Consider the following 12,646-nt stretch of genomic DNA (forward strand, 5'->3'; position numbering starts at 1 on the left):
GTCAAATTGGATCTGACTGGTACAGGAGGTGATTGTTCCTCCTTCTTCAGCAGAACATCTGGTGGATTTGAACCGTGCACCTCTGGGATTGCAGTGCAGTTTCCTGCTGCTAGGCCACCAGAGCTCGCCCAGGTTCTTGTTTTTACAGAGCTTCCTTTTTCATAAACAATAGCCAAATAACATCCCCTAAACATGTTGTTGTTGTTATTAAGTGCAGTTGAGTCAAGCATGACTCAGAGACCCTACAAACAAAAGACCTGAACCCTGGTCTATAACTATCATCGTTTCTTTATGTTCATAGAGTTTCCAGAGGCATGTGGTTTGGGAAGTGGATGCCACTCTTGCTCCCAAAGCTGAATCAATACGAGAGCTTCACCAAACACTGTCCATGATGTAGTAAAGTATTAAAAAGGGTCCACTTACTCATTTTTACGATTTAAAATAAAAAGACCCAAAGATACTATTCTGTACTCATAATCATAAATCTGTAGGTTGAAAGTAATTGGTTTCAAATAAAAAGGCCATTCTTTCCTTTAGATTTGGGAAAAAATTCTAAGATGAATAAAATACTAAATATACCTGTATGTAATAAATGACTGTTTAAATTGTCTTAACCAATTCTATATAATGGGACCTGCTGCCATTGAGTTGTTTCTGACTCATAGCAACATTTTATTGGGTTTCCAAGCGGTAAATATTTATGGGAGGAGATTGCCTATCTTTCTTCCTTGGAGCTCATGGATCTAAACTGTTGACCTTTTAGTTGGCAGCCCCTATATATTATGAACACACCATCAGAGCTCCTTCATGACTCTTTATAGGCCTACTCAATCTATTGAAACCACAGCAAAATAAACATAAAAATAAATGTTCTGTCAACTCTTGCCAGAGTGAGCCCTAAAACTCTCTTAGTCTCTTGTTGTTTGTTGCTATTGAGATGGAACTGACTTATAGCTGACCCATCAGCCAGTTTTCAGAAACTGTAAACAGCACTGGAGGAGACTGCCCATTGTTCTCCTCAGAGAAGCTAGTGGATCTAACCACCTGCCTTTGGGTTGGCGGTGCAACTCTTTGTTCATTAGGCCACCAAGACTCCCTGGAAGTGTTATTCCATATACTTTTTACAAAGAGTCAAGGAATAATGATCCTGCTAACTCCCATTCCATAGAGTCAAACATAAGATAAAGTCACTGTAGTCAAGTTGGTACTGAGTGAATGCGACCCTCCATTGGATTTCCAGGGCTGTCAATCACAAAGAGAGGAGACTGCCCAGCTTTCTCCCTCAGAGCAGCTGGGGAGTTCAAGCCTCAGATGTAGACAACCTTTGGGTTACCGGGGTAACTCATGGCGAACTAAGCCACCAGAGCTCCCGAATCTATGATAAAGCCTCCCACAATTTCAAATTGTTGCTTTCAATCTACCCTCCTCTGGCATTGTTTGCTTACAGTGTTTGGCTGAAGTTACACACCCGGTGCCCAAGGTTGCTATGAAGGAGGGTTGCTCCTCCAGAGATGAGCCCGTGACTCACTGCTTACCTGGTAGCTCCAAGTGGGTTGACACAGACTGGAGAGCAGCAACAGGAGAGGCAGCTGCCCTTCTAGTAACAAGATTCTCATTGCAGGAGTTCCAGTCGTCATGGGGAGAGCTGTTCTACACCTGCTGGTAGAGAGACATTCACTTGTGTTAAGAAGATATCTCCTTCCCTCTGGCAGCCTCATCCTAGAGTAAGTTCTCAGAGCTCTTCATTTGGAATTTCTCTTGAGTGAGTCTCTACAGGAGCCTTCCTTGCTCCTACCTGTGCTGAAACTTCTGTAGTCCACCAGTAGCCAGCAGTTTTTCCAAGAGAGAAATCAACCCCACACCACTGGCAATGCTGAAATCTCTGCAAAACAGCCAGTGTACCAAATAAGGCTTTCTAAAGGCAGCCTAACTTCATTTCTACATCCAAAAATACCAATCCCTGATCTGGGTTGAATTTGGGGGAATTCCAAAACCTGTTGAGGGTCAAGCTCAGTCTTCACTCTCCCAAGCACAACAGGAAAAAGCAAGCCCTGCCCAGTGTTTCAGGCCAGGCAACATTATCTTGAGCCTCAGGCTTCTACTGTGATAGATATGATTGGTATGGACAAGACTGGGTGGGTACTTCCTCAAGGTTGGCCAATGTCTGGCCCATCTGGTGCTGCTGATAGGCCCTGGACAGGATAGGCTGTCCCTGAGCAGTGCATCCTTTTGGGATATTGTCACAAAGAAGGCTCTTTTTCACAGGCACCACTGGAACTCTCTAGTCCAGAGATTGTATGAGCAAAGGTCATCTTTTTTTCTTCATCTTCTCTAGACAGCCTATTTCAGTCTATAATGACCTCTGACAACCTATATCCAGCTGTCACCATTTCAGCCTGTGGTGAATCCTACAACAGACATAAATAGACTAGCGTCCAATATGCCAAGGCAGCCCAGGACAGATGTTATGTTGGCCACTTGCAGATACTTCCCTTTTTAACCTGAACTTCCTTCCTCTATTCTCAATCCTTGGATAAGGGATTTTATGCATATCTTTCCAATTTTCTCCCATGGATTCATTTAACTGTTGAAGGAAACAAAAATCCTGCTTTTGGAAATTCTAGTGTTGCCATTGTCAGTATCCTCAGATAATCCCAATCTAATTTCTGTGACAATCATAGCAATTCTGTGTCATTAATAAATTAAAACCAAGGAAAGGATTGCCAAAGTGAAGGAGACGAGAAGAAAATTTCAAAGGGCAGTTTGAACAGACAAAGGAAAATATATAATGATATGTGCAAAGCTCTGGAATTAGAAAACAAAAAGTTAAGAACTTGCTTAGCTTCCTTAAGCTACAAAAATTGAAAACCAAATTCAAGCCTTGTTTTTCCATATTGAAGGTTGCTGTGGGAAAAACCCTGAATGATCCAAGAAGCATCAAAAAAAGATGTAAAAAAAATATGCTGAGTTGCTGTATCAAGAATTGGCTGATATAGAGCCATTTCAGGAAATGACATATGATCAGGAACTAATGGTGGTAAAAGAAAAGGTTTAATATGCTCTTGAATGAACTGACAAAAAAATATGTTTCCAAGAATTGATAAGATATTAACAGATAAATGTAAACCTGGGTGTGCCTACTAGGACTGTGCCAAGAAATTTGGAAAACTTGGCCAGCAGATTGGGAAGATCTATATTTGTTTAGAGTCCCCCAAAAGGTGACCCAACAGAATGTAAAAATTATTGAATAATCAAGAAATTAAGAAGCTGAACAGAAGATTTCAGATGGCAGCGTGGGAAGACCAAGTAAAGAATTGCAATGAAATCTGCAAAGAGCTGGAGTTAGAAAATCAAGAGGGCTGAACTCGCTCAATCTTTCTCAAACTGAAGCAACTGAAGAACGAATTCAAGCCTTGAGTTGAAATACTTAAGGATGCTTTGGGCAGAATACGAAATGATCCAATAAGCATTAAAAGAAGATGGTCCGCTCCACTATGCACCTTTTGTTCTGGACTCCTGTCATGACAATAATACCTAGTCACATATTATTGTCATGACAGGACTCTAGAATGAAGGATGCATAGTGGAGTGGGCCTTGTGGGAGAGACTGTAAAACAACAGGGAAACTTTTACTTTTCTAAGAGAAGAGTGTACTGGGGGGAGGAAGGGTGGGAAGAAAGAAAAGTGCAACAATGAATGAATGGAAATCCAAAGTCTCTGTAACTTTTCGTGAAAATTAATTTAAAAAAGATAAAATAAGATGGAAGGAGTATACAGAGTCACTGTACCAGAAGGAATTGGCTGACACAGAAGAATTTTAAGATGCAATGTATGAGCAAGAGCCTGTGGTGATGAAGGAAGAAGTTCAAGCTGCTCTGAAAAAGTGGCCCAAAACAAGGCCCCATAAATTGACGGCATATCAATTCACAGATTTCAACAAACAGATGCTGCTCTGGATGTGTTTACCAAGTTATGCCAAGAAATCTGGAGGACAACCACCTGGTCAACTGACAGAAGAGATCTGTATTCTCATTCCAAAGAAAAGTGACTTGACAGAGTGTGGAAATTATTGAACACTATCATTCATATTACATGCAAGCAAGATTCTACTGAAAATTATCCAAAAACAACTGGAACAGCGTATCAACAGAGAACTGCCAGATGTACAGGCTTAGTTTTGAAGAGGCTGTGGCACTAGGGATATTATAGTTAATGTTAGATGGATCTTGACTAAAAGCAGAGAGTACCAGAGAAAAGCCTGTTTCATTGACTATGCAAATGCATTTGACTGTGTGGATCACAACAAACTGTGACTGACTCTGAGAAGAATGGAAATCCCAGAACACTTGATTGTGCTAATGTGAAAACTATACTTGGACCAGGAGGCAGTTGTCAGAATAGAGCAAGGAAACATGGTATGGTTAAAATCAGAAAGGGTATATGCCAGAGTGTTTCCTATCTGGATACCTTTTCAATCTATTTGCAGAACAGATCGTTCAGGAGTTTGGGCTCTTTGAAGAGGAGTATGGCATCAGGATTGGAGGAAATTCATCAACAATTGCATAATACAGATGACACAACCCTGCTTGCTGAAACTGAGGAGGACCTGAAGAGCTTGCTGCAGAAGGTCAAGGACTGTATCCTTCAATATGGATTGACACTCAACATCAAGAAAAACAAAGATCCTCAATCATGGAATTATATAATTTGATGGGGATGGTGAGGGAAATTGGAAGAATCTATTCTCAAAGACAATGTATTAGAATTTTGTAAATAAACTAGCATTTAAAAAGAAAAAAGAAAACAAAGATTCTAACCATCATGATAGGTGGACAAGAGATTGAGATTGCTAACATCTTTAGTTTGCTTGGCTCCGCAATCAACACTCTTGGTACTGGCAGCCAGAAAATCAAGAGACAAATTGCATTGGGAAATCAGCTGTCAGAGAACTCTCCAGAGGACTGAAGAACAACAATGTCAGTCTGGAGACTAAGGTGTACCTGATCCAGGCCATAGTCTTTGCAATTATTTGCTATGCATCAGAGAGCTGGACAATGACTAAGGATGATAGAAGGAGAATTGATGCCTTTGAGCTGTGGTGCTGGAGAAGAGTGTTGAATATACCATGGACTACTAGGAGAAGGAACAAGTTCATCCTAGAGAGGGTGAAATCAGGCTGCTCATTGGAAGCAAAGATTCTAAAACTGTGTCTGACATACTTTGGGTGTGTTGCAAGGAGTGACCAGTTCTTCTAGTGACAATCATACTTGGAAGGTTGGAGGGACAGTACAAGACAGGAAGACCGTCGATGAGACATATTGATTCAGTGACTGAAATAATGGGGGTAGGCGTGTCAGACACAGTAAGGTTGGCACATGATAGAGCAGAGTTCAGAGCTGTTGTACATAGGAATGCTATAATTTGCAAGCAATTCAACAACATAGAAGAACAATATCATTAATGGCACATACCTATTTAGAATGGTATATCGGCAGAGAACTGCCACAGATTCAGACTGAATTTAGAAGATGCCATAGGACCAGGGATATTATTTCTGATGTCAGACGCATTTTGGCTGAAGGGAGAAAATGTAAGAAGAATGTCTATCTGTGCTTTATTGACTGTTCAAAAACATTTGAATGCATGGGTCATCATAAACTATGGTTAACATTAGAAAAATAAAAATCTCAGAACATTTAAGAAAGCTCATACAAAACTGCAACTAGACCAAGAAGCTGCTATTCAAATAGATCAAGGAAACATGCATGGTTTAAAATCGAGAAAGGGGGTATTAGGGTTGTATCCTTTCTCCATACTAATTCAACCTGTATCCTAAGCAGATTTTACAAGAACTGTGTTCTGTGAGGAAAAATATGACCTCAAAGACTGCAGAAAGACTCGTTAATAACCTCTATTATACAGATAATACAACTTTGTTTCCTGGAAGTGAGGAGGACTTGAAACACTTGATGCAAAAAAAATCAAGGACTAGATAGAGCCTTTAGTATGAGTTACATATAAACATCAAGGAAATAAAAGTCCTCACTAATGGGTCAATAGGCAACCTTAGGAGAGATTGAAGTACAAAAAAAAATATGGAAATTGTCAATGATTTAATCTTACCTGAGTTCACAATCAACAACTTTGGTACCAGCAATCAGGAAATAAAAAGACATGTTGCACCAAGGATGTTGATTGTTGATCCAAGCAAGATGAAATAATTGACAGCTTCAATCCTTTCTTCATTTGTTATTATGTTTCCTATTGTTCTAGTCATGAGAAGAACCTTTGTTTTCTTGATGTTAAGATGCAATCCATACCTAAAGCAAGCTGCTGTTGTCTGAACAGAGAATGGAAACACTATATAGTTAAAAAAATCAAGATGTGCATTAGGGATGTATGCTTTCTCCATACCTACTCAATCTGTATTCCATACCATTGATTGTGGATCCAAGTAAAATGAAATTGTAAAAGTACTCTATTTTTTTTCCCATCTTTGACTTTAATGCGTTGGACATATAATTGAATAATAATTGTATTAACAAGGTGGGTTTTTTTTTAATATGTGTGGATGGTATCCTATCATTCATAGTATTGCACTTGATGAAAAATATTGAAATGTTCATTTTGATGAACAATAACAAAAAAGACATATTGGATTGGGAATTTCTGCACATGGGGACCGCTCCAAAGTACTGAAGAGCAAGGATGTCTGTTTAAAGACTAAGGTGCATCTGATTCAAGCTGTGGATGTTTTTTGTTGGGTGTTTTTGGATTTTTTTTTCCTACTTACTTGCTATGTATCTGAGAGATGGACAGTGAATCAAGATGACTAAAGAAGATTCTATACCTTTGAGTTGTGGTGGTAGAGAAAAATCCCTATATACTCATGGACTACTAAGAGAATAAACAAATACATATATGTCTTGGAGAAATTGGAGCCAGAATTCTCTTAGAGAGAAGGATTGTGAGACTTCATCACACATTATTTGGGCAAGTTCTTAGGAGGGGCCAAGCCTTGGAGAAAGACATCATGCTCAGGAAAAGTAGAGAGCAGCAAAGGAGGGAAAGATCCTCAATGAGAAAGATTGACACAGTGACTGTAACGGTGGCCTCCAGTATAGATGATGTGGATGGTACAGGACAGGGCAGCATTCAGATCTCTTGTTCATAGAGTTGCTATGAGTTGTACTTAACTTGACTGCACCTAACAACAACAAGAACACCTGATCAGAATATCTAGAAAAACGTACAGAAGCAAAGAACACTGCACAGTTCACCCCTTAAGAAAATAGGTCTTTAGATATAGGTGGTGGTGGTGGTGGGGAATCTTCCAGTGCTAGAGTAATACAACATGTAATTTTGCATAGTGATTTTTTTCCTTAACAGTACAATGAATGCAAGCATATGCCCATAAAATTGTTAAATTCTTTCTTTACTGTGGTAAAAATATGCATAACAAAACATATAGCAATTAAAAAACCAAGTAATTGAATGCTTACCGAAATAATGATTTTTAGGGGATGGTGGTTGTATAATATTCCATGTACAGATGCTACTACACAAAGAATTATCATGAGATGGTTTATACCATCTTAGAAGCAGATTTAGAGAACATAGACTCTTTTTTTTTTTTTTTTTTTTAGAACATAGACTCTTGAGTGAGACCACTTTGGTTCAATTCCTGGCTCTATCACTTTCTTCATGTGTGACCTTGGGCAAGGTGCATAATAACCCGCCTGCTTATCTGTTTCCACTTGTATTAAGTGGAAAGAATAATAATCCTACCCTTTAAAAAGGACTGTGAGAATTGAATGCAATTGGTATATTTACGACCCTTGAGGCTAGAAATCTTTCTTGTTGTTATGTGCTGCTGAGTCACTTGAGACTCATAGTGACCCTATGTACAACAGCCCTAAACCCTGCTCTATCCTGCCCCAACCACACTGCCTCTGACACACCCATCCCGATTACCCCAGTCACCGAATCAATCCATCTCATAGAGGGTCTTCCCCTCCTGAGCTGTCCCTCCACCCTCCCAAGCATGATGTCCCTCTCCAAGGACCAGTCCCTCCTTACAACATGTCCAAAGTATGTCAGATAAAGCCTCAGAATCCTTGCCTCCAAGGAGCTGCCCTTTCCAGGATGAATCTGTTTGCTTTCTTAGCAGTCCATGGTATATTCAGTTCTCTTCTCCAGCACCAGAGCTCAAAGGCATCAATTCTCCTTATATCCTCCCTAGTCATTGTTCAACTTCCTGACACATAACAAGTGATAGCAAAGACATGGCCTGTATCACGTGCACCTTAGTCTCCAGAGTGACACCATTGCTCTTCAGTACTTTGGAGAGGTCCCTAACAGCAGACTTTCCCATCGAATAACATCAGAAATATGTTTATGCAGTTAAAAAGTGGTAATAAAACTCATTGTTTTATGTACCCAAGCTTACCTAATCAATTTAGGCTATTCATAACTTCATCCAATAAGTAAATAGTGAACTTGTTTAGACAGGTGTTTTCTTCTTATTATGCTGTTATTCATGGCTTACTGAATTCAGTTCTCTCATAGACTAACTTGTGTGCTTGAAAACCTTATATTGCAGTCCTTCCCCTTGCTGCTTGTGAATGTGGCCTTATTAGGAAGAAGTAGTTTTACTGTAAAAGCAGTGTATCATTGTGGATCTATCACCTGAAAATTATCTCAGAGATAGGAGTGGAGTGAAACAACAAAAGTTTTTATCATCTACTTGTAAATAAGAACAGAGAGTATGAGTTCCCGATTTCTGTTTCCCCATCTTGGAGACAGCAAAGGACTGGGACACGATGGCAGAATGTGAGGAATTTTTACAGCTTCTTGCTTTATTGAGGAGTAATGATGCCAACTTACCCAAAGTATGTGTGATGAAGTCTCACAATCCTTCCCTCTAAGAGAATCCTGGGTACAATTTTCCAAGACATTTTTACATTATTTCAGTAAGTATTCAATTACTTGGTTTTTAAATTGCTGTATGTTTTGTTATTTATATTTTTACCACAATAAAGAAAGAATTAAAAAAAAATTTACAGTAACCAGATCACAAACTAGTTCGAATATTTCAGAGGTGGTTGACACTATCTGTATTTCATGGGAAGCTTGATACTATTCTGATTTAAGAAAGCATGCCGTAAGTCACAGTACCACTATTATTAATTTTTCAAGAAATAACTGGTAGAACAAACTGAAAAGCGGGGTAAAAAGAGTCTTAAGAAGAGGCTTAGCATCTAGGCAAAAGTTTCAGGAAAAGCTTTTTTTTAAATAAGCTTTTTTCCCCAGAAAAGGGAAAGGTCAGCATGTGGAGTTTAGTTATCAATTGCTGGGAGCAAAAAGGGAAAAGGTAACAAAACAGGTTTTCAGAGGACTCTGAAATAGTCCAAATTATTGATGCAATGACGTTTGTCTGAGTACTGAGCTGCCCTGATTCAGGCTGTGGTCTTTTCAATCACCAGCTATGCTACTGAGAGCTGGACAATAAATAAGGATTAGGGAAGAACAATCGATTCCTTTGAACTACGGTGTTGGAGAAGAGTACAGAATGGACTATCAAAAGAACAGGTATGTCTTGGAGAAGGTACAGCCAGAGTGCTCCTTGCAAGCAAAGATAACACAGCTTTGTCTCACATATTTTGGGCATGCTGCTGGGTGAGTCTATTCCTTAGAGAGAGGGACATCAAGCTTAGAAACGTGGAGGGTTGTTGAAAGAGAGGAAGACTCTCCAGCAGCTGGATTGCAGCAATAGGCCCAAGTGTGTCAGAGATTGTGACGATGGCACAGGATAGGAAAGGATTCAGATCCGTTGTCCATGGGGCACAATGAGTCATACTCAACTCACAAAGGCACCTAACTACAACAACAACAACAACAACAACAACAACAAAGGAGTTTTAGTTTCATAAGACAGCTAATACCATTACTGCTAAGGCAAGAAAAAGTCCTTTTTGTCTATGGCATTATAAAATGTTAGCTTCGCATTGCTGTCATTCACCCATTGCTTTCAAGTTGGAACTGACTCAGCTGACTCTGGTGAGTTTTTGGAGACTGTAACTCACATGGGAGGAGACTGTCTGCCTTTCTCCTTTGGAGTCACTGATGGATTCGAACCACCAGAGAGGCAGGACATTCGGTTAGCAGTGCAGTAAGTGTCCCTAAGGACTGGCATTGTCTTTGCGTTAGTAACTCCCTACTGCTTAGGCCACCAGAGCTCATTTTTATAAAAGGTTAATTTTCTAGTATTTTATTCATTTGTTGCAATAGGGTCTTTGGGGATGGTATTATTAAATTAGCACGAAGACCTAAATCAGTTTGAGTTCTGTTCTGTATAAGATGAGCAGAGACAGAGAGGGCCCTAGAGGGATAATGGTCATGTGAAGATGCTAAGATCATTTGCAAGCTAATGAACCCCTAGGGATCCCAGAAGCTGAGAGACAAGAAAGGATTTTCTAGAGTCTTCAGAGAGGTAGTCTTGCTGATACCATTTGTGCTACTTACTCATCACATTTCTTGGTGTCATGAAGTTGGAACTGACTCATTGCTGACCCTCCCTCCAGCAGGTTTCCAAGGCTGTAAACCGTATGAGAGGTTGCTGTCTATTTATCTACTGGGGAAGCAGCTGGGTATTTGAACCACCAGAGAGGTGTGTCCTTGGTTAGCAGTGCAGTAAGTCTCTATGGACTGGGTAACTATTTGTGTGCTGGGTTCTAGAATGAACAATGAGACACGCATGAGAGATTAATGAGCCAATACACTGCTGCTATTTAAAACCATTTACTTTGTGGCCCTTTGTTACTCTGGAAATACGTACTTTTTGACTGTTGTTATAGGCCGTTGAGTTGACTACAACCCATAATGACCCTATAAACAATGGCTCTGACCCTTGCTCTATCCTGAGCCAACCTCACCATCTCTGACACATCTAATCCTGAGAAAATGTGCAATTAGGGACCTCTCCAAATTAAGGCTACTTGACGGCACATAACAACCACCACTACCACCACCACCAAATTATTGAGGGGTAATGATGTCAGTTTGAGGACTAAGGTGCATTTGATTCAGGCCATGACCTTTCCGATTACTTTATATGCATCTGAGAGCTGGACAATGAATAAGGATGGCAGAAAAAGAATTGATGCCCTTGAACTGTGGTGTTGGAGAAGAGCACTGAACATCCCATGCATGTTCAAGAGAACAAACAGATATGTCAGAGGGTGCAGCCTGATTGCTCTTTGGAGGCAGGAATGATGAGGTTTCACCTCACTTATTTTGGGCATGTTACTAGGAGGGACTATTCCTTGGAGAAGGACATGATGCTGGGAAGGGTAGAGGGTTGGCGAAGGAGAGGCAGACCGTCAACCAGGTGGATTGACAAGGGGACTGCTGCAATGGGCTCTTGTGTCAGGAATTGAGGATGGTGCAGGATAGAGTAGGGTTCAGATCTTTTGTTCACGGGATCGTTATGATCATAGTACTTGACTCGACGGCATCTAACAACAACAATAACAACCACCACCACCACCACCATTGGCACCACCTTTGTGTAGTGAACCTCTTTACTATTAAGCCACCAGAATTCCCTATCGAAAGAAAATTAGATAGTAATAATTACCTTTTGGGAGTTCTGGTGGCCTAGTGGCAAGAAACTGTGCTGCAATCCCGAAGGCATGCCGTTCGAGGCCACTAGCTGCTCCTCAGGAGAAGGATGGGCGATCTCCTCCTGTGCGATTAGCTGCCTCTGAAAACCCACTGGAGGGTCAGCTATGGATCGGTTCCGACTCGAGGGTAACAAACAAACAAACAATCCCCACCCCCCCAAACCCCCAAACCTTTTATTTAAAAAGTACTGTGTTTCAGAGCCCTTTGGTATATTTTTTTCAGTCCGGAAGGAAATATAACCTCCAATTTTCAGATGTGGTTGTTGAATACCAATGAGGATAAAGAACTCAGTAGTTATAAAGTACCCACTTTTCTTTGGCCTTTCTGAAAACGTGAAAGAATTTAAGTGTCACTTTACCATTACTACATGTAGCAGTCTTGTTTCCCCTGTGTGACATATCTAGACTATGACCACTGGGGGGCAGCAGGAACCGTTTCATAAAGCTCAATTGACTGAAAGGTGAGGCTAGGAGAGAGAAAAGCTGGAGAAGGCAGAGAGAAGAGGAACTCAGAGAAGAAGAAAGGAAGAGAGAAGATTCAACAATACAAACTGAGATGAAAGGAAAGACCTGAGGTCTTGGGTGTGAGGATGTGTGCATTTTTGGAAAAACACGTTCTGTTACAGTGTTTTGGTTATTAACCCCCCAACCCTTTTTTGGGGGTGTGTGTGTGACCTTGATCCCTCTTGACATTCTGGTGGCCTAGTGGTAAGAAGCTGTGCTGTAATCCCAAAGGGATGTAGTTCGAATACACCAGCTGATCAGCTGGAGAAGCATGGACAATTTCTTCACATACACTTTGTTGTTGTTGTTGTTGTTGTTATATGCCGTCAAGTCATTTGCAACTCATAGCGACCCTATGTACAACAGCCGTAAACCCTGCTCTATCCTGTGCCAATCGCATTGCCTCTGACACACCCATCCCGATTACCCCAGTCATTGAATCAATCCATCTCATAGAG

At 40.5% G+C, this 12,646-nt stretch overlaps 1 protein-coding gene across 1 annotated transcript in view; it reads right to left on the reverse strand.

The window, feature by feature from the left end:
* ART4 (ADP-ribosyltransferase 4 (Dombrock blood group)) overlaps positions 1-1,718 on the reverse strand; it is an 8,644-nt gene extending 6,926 nt beyond the window's left edge. The window contains exon 1 of the mRNA XM_006888477.1: positions 1,536-1,718. Coding sequence (XP_006888539.1) covers positions 1,536-1,718 — 183 coding nt within the window. The remainder of the gene's footprint in view (positions 1-1,535) is intronic.
* Between the last annotated feature and the right edge of the window lie 10,928 nt (positions 1,719-12,646).

This window comes from Elephantulus edwardii, unplaced genomic scaffold (assembly GCF_000299155.1).
Source record: "Elephantulus edwardii isolate Elephantulus edwardi_28Jun2011 unplaced genomic scaffold, EleEdw1.0 scaffold00067, whole genome shotgun sequence".
In the NCBI taxonomy this organism is placed as follows: Eukaryota; Metazoa; Chordata; class Mammalia; order Macroscelidea; family Macroscelididae; genus Elephantulus; species Elephantulus edwardii.